Source organism: Equus przewalskii, chromosome 8 (genome assembly GCF_037783145.1).
Source record: "Equus przewalskii isolate Varuska chromosome 8, EquPr2, whole genome shotgun sequence".
NCBI lineage: Eukaryota > Metazoa > Chordata > Mammalia > Perissodactyla > Equidae > Equus > Equus przewalskii.
In genome coordinates, this window is record NC_091838.1 from 64174386 (window position 1) to 64186633 (window position 12248).

Here is a 12248-nt window from a genome sequence, read left to right on the forward strand (position 1 = left end):
CCACTAACTTCTGTAAGTGGGTGCATGGCAACTTAAATTCCTTAAAGGCAGAAATAGCATCTTTTATATTTTCGGTGGTCCATTGGCTAGTATTTATTATTGGAATAAAACCATCATATTCTACAATCAACCATACAAAGTCAGCACACATGTATGTGTGGCTTTGGGGTATAATAGGAGCTGTTGGCACCCTGATCCTTTTTACAAGCTTACCCTCATCCTCAGCCTGCTGCTGGTGCCTCGGCACACAGCTTACATCCAGTGGCTACAAAAGCCATGTGTCTTGTCTCAAGGCTAAGAACATCGGGATTTTCTCTCCAGAGCCCGCAGTAGGGCAGGTCGAGGTGAGACTTCACCTGAGATCACGCCATTGCTGCGCCCCTACCCTCGCTGCCCCTGCTCCTTTACATGGTTTTCCTGCAGAGCGTTCCCTCGGTGAATTCCATGGATGGAATTCCTGTCTTGGGCTCTGCTTCTAGGAAAGCTGACTTTAGAAATCTCTTCATTACTATTGGTCTATCTAATTATGGAATTTAGGGTTATTTCAGATCAGTGAAATGCAGGGAAGTAAAACTAAGAAAGAAGTCTGAGAAATTAAAAAGCATAACTCATTCTTTCCTCCCAGACCCATAGCCAAGGTGTTATAGCCACAACAGCTAAGATCTCTTGGAGCATCCCCAGTTTTCATTCCTTTAAAGCTCGAGCCGATACGAGCAAACACATACCTTTGCAAACCACTTGGTAATTAGTACAGCAGTCTCCCTTGGCCAGGCAGTCCTCCGAGCAGTGACAAGCATTGTCTTCGTTTCTTACTTCTCCACATCTGTCCTTAGTACACTCCCAGCCACCGGCTGTAATCGGCACAATAAAACACTTTCACTGCTTCACACCAACCAAAGGAGAGAGGCCATGATTTCTTACAGGGGTTGCCAACAAAAAGAGTTAAAATCCCACGTCATTTAATCTCCTAGTGAAATTAGAGTTGGCCTGAGGCCTAGATGGTATTTGGAAGGCATACAACTAGGATAAATTCCCAATTTTTCAAACCGAGACTACAAAGCGAAACGCAATTGGGCTCCTTTGGGAAAATGGAACCCTTTTTCCACTTGCGAACTGTCCAAAAAGACCCAATAAAATGTACAGCATCCAAGGTTTGTGACAGGGGTATCTACTGTGTAGGCATAGTCCCTATGGCTGGACTCTTTTATTTTCCAAAGCAGTGTTACTCCACTTTAATCAGCTTAATTTAAATACAAATGATAGTGCAACTAAATGGCCTCTACCTGCTATAAGACAGACCTGGAGGTTAAAGGCCTAAACAGATATGAAGAGTATAAGGGATATCAAAAACACTCGCAGTTCCAAGCATTGACCAAAATGTGGCCCTACCTACAGTAAGAGGTCAGAGTCCCTACTTTCAAGGAGGCCGGTAGACAGGTTACAGATTACTGTCTGAGCATACTTTATTGAGAGCTCTGGGCTCAACCCCAACAAGAGGGTACTTTCAGAAAAGTAGTATTTTCATTTTTTTTTTTTGAGGAAGATTAGCCCTGAGCTAACTACTGCCAGTCCTCCTCTTTTTTGCTGAAGAAGCCTGGCCCTGAGCTAACATCATGCCCATCTTTCTCTACTTTATACATGGGACGCTTACCACAGCATGGTGTGCCAAGCGGTGCCATGTCCACACCCGGGATCTGAACCAGAAAACCCTGGGCCGCTGAGAAGTGGAACGTGCGAACTTAACCTCTGTGCCACCGGGCTGGCCCTGTATTTTCATTTTAAAGAGAGTGCTGTACTTTTTTTCTTTCTTTCTTTTTTTTTTTTGGTGAGGAAGACTGTCCCTGAGCTAACTTTGTGACAGTCTTTCTCTATTTTGCATGTAGGAGACAGCCACAGCATGGCTTGACAAGCCATGTGTAGGTCTACTCCCAGGATCCAAACCCACTAATCCTGGGCTACTGAAGTGGAGCATGTGAACTTAACCACTGTGTGCTTTTTGTTTGACTGTTCCTCCACTAGACTATAAGCTTCAAGGCAGGGGAAATCACATCTCTCTTTTCACCATTATATCTCCTGTGCCTGAGACTGTGCCTGTACATGCTAAGTGTTCCTTGAATATTTATTAAATCTAGCTGAAAATTGCCATGAAAATAAAATATGACTCTTTAAATTCAGGATTGCTGTGTTGAGAAACTTCATAGTCAATTCATTTATTCAATAAATATTTCTACTACATTTTCTATCTTCTAGGTGCTGGGGAGGTCGTGAAGAACAAGAAAGACAAGGTCTTGTCTTCACGGAGCTTACATTCCAATTGGGATAGACAGACCATAGGCAGGTTCAGTTTTTGCTAAGTGCTGTGAAGGAAATAACAGGATGGCATTGATAGAGTGACAGTATAGCAGGGAGGGTGCTTTTCTCTGAGCTAAAGGATTCAGGTCTTCATCTCTCAAAATATGTCATAAGTAGAAGACAATGATTTTAGAAAGCCGTGCTGCTCCTTAGTAATATTCTACCAAGAGATGCTATTGTTAAGTGAATAAATGGACAAAGGGACATTAATTGCAATGCTGGAAAACCATGCAATTATTGTTGAATTTCTATTCTTTTAGAATTACCTTTGCATCCTGATTTCATTCTCTTATTTTTTGATATCCCCTATTTCCACTGCCTTCTCTTCCCAAGCAAATTAAAGACTAGGAGTCCCTTTGTCCGGGACCTGCTATTCCCGATGGTCAGCAGTTTTCCCAAGTGACTTTGACTGACAGAGATTGTGAGTGTTTTTCCCAATTCAAAGATAACTCTACCAACCAGTATACTTTTATTCCTCCCTAGTTTCATAAGAAAATCCCTTTGCTCACAAAAGAGCATTCCTATTAACAAGCTACATTTGTTGAGGAACTGTTGACTTCATATAAGAATGGAATAAAAAAAAAATTAGGATTCAGAGTGAACTACAAAGTATGAGCCACTCAGGTGTGTATCTCTCAAAGCAAAATGGGAATAAACATTAAAAAATATTTAATCTCACTGGATAATAAGAAGTTTACCTATCAGATCAGAAAAAAAAAAATGTTTAAGAATGAGAATATCCAGTGCTGAAAAAGAACTGGTGCAAGGCTCTCGTGCCCTCCGAGAGAAATAGAAGCTTTCAGCAGTATAATTTTATAATATATACTGAAATTTTAAAAATGCATATTGGGCCGGCGCAGCAAAGTGTGCACATTCCACTTTGGCGGCCCAGGGTTGGCCAGTTCAGATCCCAGGTGCAGACATGGCACCGCTTGGCAAGCCATGCTGTGGTAGGTGTCCCACATATAAAGTAGAGGAAGATGGGCGTGGATGTTAGCTCAGGGCCAGCATTCCTCAGCAAAAAGAGGAGGATTGGCAGCAGATGTTAGCTCAGGGCCAATCTTCCTCAAAAAAAAAAAAAAAATAAGGCATATATACTCTGACCCTGAAATCCCACACCTAGGAATTCATCGTAAGGAAAATAGACAACCGTATGACTATGTATGAACAGTATTCACTGATACATTGTTCATAAATAGCAAAAATTGGGAAAATGTAAATATCAATTACTCAATGAAGTAGGTTGCATCTGTTCTATGGAACACTACATAGCCATCCAAGAGGATGATGCATATAAAGGTATATAAATACAGATATGCCCTCACACAGGCATACATATGCAGACTTGTATAAATATACACACACACATACATACCTACTAAACACACATGCACACACACACACACACAAAATAGTCAGAGTTTACACTGAAACATTGATTGTGCCTTTCTCTAGAGAGTATTTGTGTCAGCAGAGTAGAATCTCAGAGACTTTGTTTTCCCCTTCAACTATTTATTATTTATTATCATTTTATTATTACTTGATATTTGATTCTCCCACATTTGGCATATGTTATCTTTGTACACAGGGAAATACTACTTTAAAAATGTTATTATAGTCCATATTCATTAAACCTGGGAAGAAAAGCATGAGCTACAATCAGAGAGGGCTGAGAGTCAGGAGAGCCATTCAACTCAGCCAGGAGCGCTAAGACAAGGAATCCAGAAGGCTGGGATGACATGTCAGGGACGAGCTGCTGAAGGTAGCGAGGAAACATAAAATGTTCGTCAGTTCCTCAGTGCCAAGCAAACACAGACTGCTGGTTTGAAACAATGATTTAGAGCCAAAGAATTCTGCTGGAACATCTGTTCCATCCATATATTTGGTTTACAAGGTTCTCAGCATTTAAGTTTGCAGACCGACAACTAAAGAACCTGGGAGAAGTTCCAAAGGAAAGTAACAACAACAAACAAAAAGGCCGAATGTTTGGAAAGTGTATTATGCAAAAAACAGCCTAGTGAAATGCTTCTTATTTTGAGGGAGAAACAAACAAATCAGAACTAGTCAGGGAGTTGAGGTCGGTTTTTATATTAATCAAGGGCTATTTCTTTAGTAAGGAAAATGATGTCAGTAGAGAGATCAGACTAATAGCAACGATAATATAGGTTAGGTTTTTAAAAGAATCGTCTAACCATAACAGTTGAAAAACAGGTAATAACTTGGAGGGGGAGCTTGGAATCTCTGCATCTAGTGGTGTTAAGAACAGAGTCGATCGTGGTCTCTCTCAGAGAGTCTGAATATGATTTTGCCCACTGGCATGGTCAATAACCTACAAGGCATCTCCATAGTCCTATCTGAATATTGGGCTTTGAAAACAGCCAGTGGAGTCCCCAAAGGTGGTTCTTCACAACTCGTGTGCATTCGTTCACAATCTTGTATATTCTACTGACTGTTCCAGGAGAGAAGGCATGTAAAGAAAGCTCAGGAAGGCTGTAGAGAAAGGTTTTAGACCTACCCCAAGCATGCCGCCCCAAGCAGAATTCCATAACAATGTTCCACTTGCATAGAGAATGGAGAATGTCATCAGTGTGGACCAACAGTCACTATATGATAAGACGGAAAAAAAACACCCCACAAACGCTAGAAACTATGCAGGAAAGCAAAAAATAAAAACAAAAACAAAAAACTCCAACACTTCAAGAATGTGCACAGTTTCAGCCCATATGCCCTAGCAGTGAATGTGGGAACTGATAGCAAGAGATAGAAATAATGAAGATGAAAAAAAGCCTGGGCAGATGTACTTCCGAAACCAGCAAATAATGATTGCAGCTGCAAAGAACATGCCTTGGGGGGGCCTTCTATGGAAACAACAGTCACACAGGGTGACTCATCATGCAATTGACAACCACTCAAGAAACAAAACTAGAACCCACAGTTTGGTTTGGCCAAGGCAGGGTGGCAACGCCAGGGTGTACAACAGCAGGGGACTCTAAGTCATCTAATCAAGGCTGGAGAGGACTCAAAAGTTACACACCTGTCTTCAAACAAAGCTCGTCAAAGTCATGGCAGCAACTGCTGTAGCTCTTACACAGGTTGTCACACCGACATTCAGGAGGTGCAGCCTCTTGAAGTTCAAAGCATCTGCCTTTGCAAGATCCAGAAGAGTTGGTCCAGGGAGAGTCTGATAACACTGCAAGACAAAGAGGAGAAGGCAATGGGACTGGGGAGTGGGTCATGTCACCATGTAGGGGTGGCACTGGGAAGCAGTACAGTGTGGTGATACAGTCAGACTCTAGCCAAGCAGCCTGGCTCCATCACCTGCAAGCTACGTACCCTCGGCAAGTTGCTGCAATTCCTTGTGCCACAGTTTTCTCATCTGTAGAATGGGGGGATTAGTAAAAGTAACCTGAGGTTGTAATGAGAATTAAATGAAACAACCCATGCGAAATACTTAGCAGGGTGTCAGACATACAGATAGTATGACAAATGTTGGTTACTGATTTTGTTACTGTTTACAATTACTATTACTGCAAATCTGTGATGGTTAGTGCCTCTGGATGCTGATGTCGCCAACAGAGAATAGAACTTTGAGCTATACACTTAGAAACAAGGGTTCATTTCTCTATTTAAAAATCCATGGCTTTTTGTAAGGAAAATTCAGCCCATATGTGCTGAGAATGGTCTGGAAGTATGGGATGGAACAGAAGACTTTATAGGTCTTTTCCAGCCATAAAATCTACACCTGTAACTAGAGTTACACAAACACAAACTCCACAGTCTCGGCTTGTCAAAAATAAATCCTCTTTCATTATTTTCATATGATATAATTGCACATCTTGAAATCTCAAGAATCAAAAAATTTGAAGGAAAAAAAAGAATTCGGTGAGATGAAAACTACACAAATTTGTTATATATAGGCAATGTAAGTTCAAAAACTAAATGGAAGTTCCATTCATCATAGTACCTAAAAGATAAAACATCTAGGTATAAATTGAATAGGACATTTGTAAAACCTACATGAAGAATACATTAGAATGCTCCAAAAAGACATTTTAAAAGATGTGGTTAAATGGAAAGACATACCATCTTGGAGGTAAAAATATTAACATTATAAAAATATCAATTTGTCCTAAACAAATCTAAAGATTCAACGCAATCACAATAAAAATATAAAGAGGATTTCTTGAAACTTGAGAGGATATTACAAGTTCATAAAAAATATATATATATAAAAAAGAAAAAACTGAAAAGGAAGAGTAATTTGTTGAAGACTGAATAATAAAATATATTCTGAATTTAAATCATTAAAACAGCTTGATAGAAGAAAATAAGTAGATCAGTGTTAGGGGTGAGGACCAGAAACAAGGTCAAATATATGAGAATTTATTTTAAAATGAAAGTAACATTTTAAATCAGAAGAAAGAAGGCTTCATCAGTAAGTGAAAGTATGATTAATTAGTAAGTAGTGCTGGAATAACTGGCTGACTAGAAAAAATTAAGCTGGATCCTCATTCTAGCTTACAAAATAATTAATTTCTGATAAGTGGGAAATATAAGTAGTGTCACACCTGTTGTTAGGAATAAAAATTTTTCTAAGATAAAACACAATTTGAAAGTATCTATCAACATTTTTAAATGCATATGAATCTTTCACCCAGAAATTCCATTACTAGGAATTTATCTCTCACTTGTATTTGCAAAAGTTTGCCAAGATAGATATACAGAAAATGTCTTGTTCATTGCAATGTTTTGTAAGGAGAGGGAGGGACCCTCAAGTCAACCCATGTTGTTTTCCCCGTCAAGAAAGAATCACTCTATCCATAAACGGAATATTACGCATCCCTTAAAAAGAATGAGTAGATCTGCGTAGGCTAATATGGAAAGATCTACAAAAAATATAAACAAGTTCTTTTAAAGAGCAAGGAACAGAACAGTTCCTTGGTATTAAATAGTATATATTATATTTTGTGTTAAAAATAGAGACTAAAAGAGCAAGAAGGATAACGATAAAGATAAAAATAAAAACAGAGATGAGAGAGTGAGGGTAGGGGCGGGAAGACTGAGACACTGTACAGGTGTGCATAATTTTTTAAAGTGCAGGTGTGAATAACCTTTTTTTGTCCTGTAAGAAACTCGTTACAGGAATTACCTTTGGGGAAAATGACTGAGAAAGAGAAAGGCAAAGAGACTTTTTACCTTTCTGCAGTTTGAAATTTCAAAGACATTTTACAACTGTCTTTTCGTTTGTTTCCTTTCTTACTTCTCTTTCTCTCATATATATGTACATACATGTTTATATATGTGTATCAAGTATACATTATATAACATATATTACAGATAAATATCCTAACAAATGTTATCTATGACATGCTCTTTGTACTTTTATTTCCTTATTTACAAGTTTATGAACTTTTCCCTTTTTTATAAAGAGTACATATTACTTTTAAAATCAAGAAAACACAAGAAGCAAAGGGAGAACAGATGTTAAGTGACATTTCTAGGTTCAGGAAAGCCATTTATCTGAACATCCTGTTCATCCCTTAATGCTTTGCTCACTTTAAAGTCAGAGTCATCCAATCCTAACCTTTATGGCATTGGATCAGTTCAACTAAAGCAAACAGATTCACTAGACCATGAGATGTGCAATGCTTTTGCCTGGTTGCTTCTGGGATGTTGAAATACATGCAAACCACACGAGTTCAGTTTAGGAAATAGGGTTTCCAATGCAGTGCCTTGCCTCCGGCTCATAAACCACATTTTTCTACTGACTTTGGCCAACCTATCAACAGTGCATGCTGGACCATGAGAAACTGTGGGCGGTGGAGGGATTAAGAAGTGAAAAAAAGAAAAATAGAGAAAGTCCTATACCAAAAATAACGATAAGAAAAATGCTTATAATTGAATTATTCCTTTACTGCTTAGACAAAATCATTCCAATAGCCATCTAATAAATTCTGAGTAGCATTCATTCCCATGAGCTGCCCACACAAACGTGCTTTGCCATGCTTATAGCTGAGATAACGAGAAGACACCCAAAGGCACAATGTTGACAGTTGTTGGCTTGTCTGTCTCCTCTTCTTTATGGTGTCCCAGCACACATTTGAAATTTTCCTCCATTCATGCCCTTTGCTTTGCCCTTATCATAATCTCTTCCCTATTTCTCTCTTTACTCTCAAAATATCTGTATGAATTTTTAGCCATTTTAAACCTCCCTTCATCCACTTTATCAACGTTATTTTTACTATTTTCTTACAACATTAATTATTAAGTTGATCCTTCACTTTTTTTTTTAAAATAATTGAATCTCACTCAATAGCTTGACCCTATCAATTACAATCTTCCTTGCCAATCCTTAAACTGAAGACAGCTTTGTTAAGAAAAAGTTGCACTGCCGCTCGTAATGCAAAGATATATCTCATAAAAGTATTGTACTCAAGTCTGGGTTCTAACAGCTTTCAGCTACCAGTAAATTCCTGGGCCTGTGTGGATTAGGGACACACTTGCCAAAATTCATTCTTGACTGACTTGGATTCAGCTGACAATGACAGGAAGAGAAATGGGAAGATAAATTGAGCCATATACTTCTTTGCATCCACTGATCCCAAGAATTTGAACTACTGCACCCGTTTTAATAAAATAAAGTGATAGACTAGAACAATATTCACTTTGCCTCTTCAGGGCCTATTCCACCCCTGTCACCTTCCTTCATAACAAGCTCTAGCCCCTGATTCAATGGTCATGGTCAAATATGCAAAGATGCCCTGACTTATTATAAGTCTGAATTCTAAGATCTGTAAAACCTGCCTTTACTCGACCTAAATCAAGAGAACATCAAGGTGAGCACTTCAGTTCTATAATTTTTTGAAAAGTATGATGAGAAGTAAAGGATAAATGAACTTGTGGTATCCCGTAATTTTCATCTTAGATCATTACTGAGACTTCCATAAAAGCTCAGAATTAACAAAGACGACAAAAAAATTTTTTTAAAAAACTCAAAAGGATCAAGTCAGAAATGGGTGATAAGTATGATGGAAGTGTGGAATTTCATATGAGCCATTTGCCAATACTTTTATGAGATCCAAATTCTATTGCTACCTTTTTAATTACATATTTAAATAACCTTATTTTACTTTAAAGATACAAGTCGGTTCCAGAATCTTAAAAAAATAAATGTTACAGGTCTATACAGACATTTTTTTTAAATAGGGACTTCAAATTTTAAAATGTATATATACGTATATATATGACAAGCACAAAAACAATGCTCTACATTCCTTATTTTCATAGAAGCATAATTTCATATTTAAAGAAATACCAATGTAAAACATGATTTATTCCATTCAAATTCATAATTCTGATAGAAACAAGTAAAATTATTTTTACCCAGTTAAGTAAAAATTTATTTCTAAAACATTCCATCTTACCACACATATACGAAGGTAGTGTTGTAGAATTCTGGTGCCATTTATATAAGGAAAAACTATTGATAATTTGATTAGACTATTGGAAAGATCCTGGACTGCCAATCATACTGCCCTCTAAATCCTTCTGCAAAAAGAAATTTTCAGAATTGGAAGATGGCCAATGAGGGAGGCAATATTTAAGTTTGAAAACATTTAGCTCAGCCTAAAGCTGGAAGATTCTTTCTTCTGTTTTCTCTGGTCAGTGTTTGAGATACAGCACCCTATCTGTTCCTCCCATTCTCTGTGGTTCTCAGCCGGAGAGCTTCCTGAAAGGGGGAGTAAAGCTTTGAAACGGGTCACAGACTGTGGTTATGCTGCCTTCCAAGAGCATTGAAACAGAACTGGTTCTCCTGTGTCTGCCTGCTCTTTCTCAAGTGTAAATTGCAGGGAAAGGAGGCAGACAATGTGGATGATGCTCAAGATGCCACCCAATGCTAGAATTTACTACTGTCTTATGCCTCTTCTGGAGTATATGATCCACTCTTTCTGGTCATACTTTCTTGTATTGAAGATGCCATTTTTTTCTTGATATACAGCCTTGTCCTTTAGGAAGCAGCCCTCACATACAGGCCTGCATATCAGTATCTCTGCCTGCCAAATACATCACTTTCTATAAGTACCCATGACCGTGGCATCACTGTTCTCTCCTCTTCACAGCTGCTGGGCCAGATTTCATAGACAATTTTCTTTTCTTTTTTTTTTTTTTAAGATTTTATTTTTTCCTTTTTCTCCCCAAATCCCCCCGGTACATAGTTGTATATTCTTCGTTGTGGGTCCTTCTAGTTGTGGCATGTGGGACACTGCCTCAGCGTGGTTTGATGAGCAGTGTCATGTCCGCGCCCAGGATTCGAACTAACGAAACACTGGGCCGCCTGCAGCGGAGCGCGCGGACTTAACCACTCGGCCACGGGGCCAGCCCCCATAGACAATTTTCTTAATAAATAGGTCCACCTGGGAGGTTTTCAACCACCTGTACTTTCAATGCTTTATAAATACAACATATTCATGTGGAACGACATCATAAACTACAACAAAACAGATTTCTATAAACTTAAAAAAACTAAAAACTTTAATTCAACTTCTAAACCACTCAAATAGCATGCATGATGGTAGTCAGTAGCCTAAGTCTGAATGATTTGCAAATCTGCAGCCAAACAATGAAATATGTCATTTTAAACCACAGGTATTTTTGACTCAATAAGGTGAGAATTTAGACACTGGCCTTCAAACAAAATTGAAGATAAGTTAAATGCATCATCATCTATTTAACACCTTATATGGTCATTAGCCTTAATATGGCATTTTGTTTTCATAAACCTTTTCAGATAAAGAGGCAACATTATCCCCATTTTTCTGGCTGCACAATCAGAACTCTAGGCCTGATATGAGCTAGCAAAGGCCTGGCTAAAATTTTGGATCATCTGAATCTAACTTCAGTACTGTTTTCATTAACAAAGATTTTACAAATTTTGTGTATAGGCTCCAAATTTTAGATGTTCTTTTTAAGACATTATTTTGGAAGATTTGTTGATTTTTTTTGTTGATTCAAGAATCTATGTTGAACTCTATTGTAGACTGAGATTTCTGGTTATGCAAACAAGATAGAGGATGCTGTATAGTTTAAAGACAGATGAAGAATCACTGAACCAAAGCTCCATTTAACAAAGAAGCGAAAAATCTCTACCCTCTTTCGATTCTAATCCAGATAATTTCATTCCATTGACTGAAACTCCCCCGATTTCTACATTAGATCTAACATAAAGTCTGATGATATGATATGCCCTCATGAGAGAGTTGTCCTCTCAGAGTAATGACTGATATATCCATCAGCTTTGCAGTTTTCTTCATGCAACCATCCCACCATTTAAACAGCTTTTCATTGTAGAATGAGATTCCTAAGGTTATCAAATCAACACCAACCTTCCCGCTCCTATCACTATTGTCTGTTTTCTCCATGACTCACAAAGAAAAGCTTTACTCATGAAGTTGCTAGAGACACTCTTCATTTCACATTTACTCGTGAATTTCATTCACATACTTTTAAACTTTCAAGCCATTAGAAATGATGATGAATTGGATCAAGATTTCAAGCCTCTATTAGCCAGTTATTCACAAGCTCACAAATTTCCCTTTGTCTTTCAAGTATTCAGTGGCTTATGTTTCAGAGGATATCCCATTTCCACCTGGAGACTGAAAGACTATCTATCACAAACTTTAGTAAACTAGACTCCCCCATAACGCCACAAACACACACATATGCACACGTACATGAGTGCACACACACCTATATACGCACAAAATTCTCTTGCATCTTAAAGGTAAAGCAAGTTGGCTACATCAGGTGTATGGGACAAAGATGTCAAACTGAATTGCACTTATTATTTACATTTTCTTTGAAAATTTATTCCAGGCATCTCACTTACCTTACTTACA

General features: G+C 38.1%; 1 protein-coding gene across 24 annotated transcripts in view; it reads right to left on the minus strand.

Annotated features, from left to right (window-relative positions):
* ENPP2 (ectonucleotide pyrophosphatase/phosphodiesterase 2) overlaps positions 1–12248 on the minus strand; it is a 104368-nt gene that overhangs the window by 58605 nt on the left and 33515 nt on the right. For all 24 annotated transcript variants that reach the window (XM_070630917.1, XM_070630914.1, XM_070630916.1 and 21 more), the window contains exons 3-4: positions 5387–5542; positions 726–851 (exon numbers count right to left, since the gene is read on the minus strand). In XM_070630917.1, coding sequence (XP_070487018.1) covers positions 726–851; positions 5387–5542 — 282 coding nt within the window. The remainder of the gene's footprint in view (positions 1–725; positions 852–5386; positions 5543–12248) is intronic.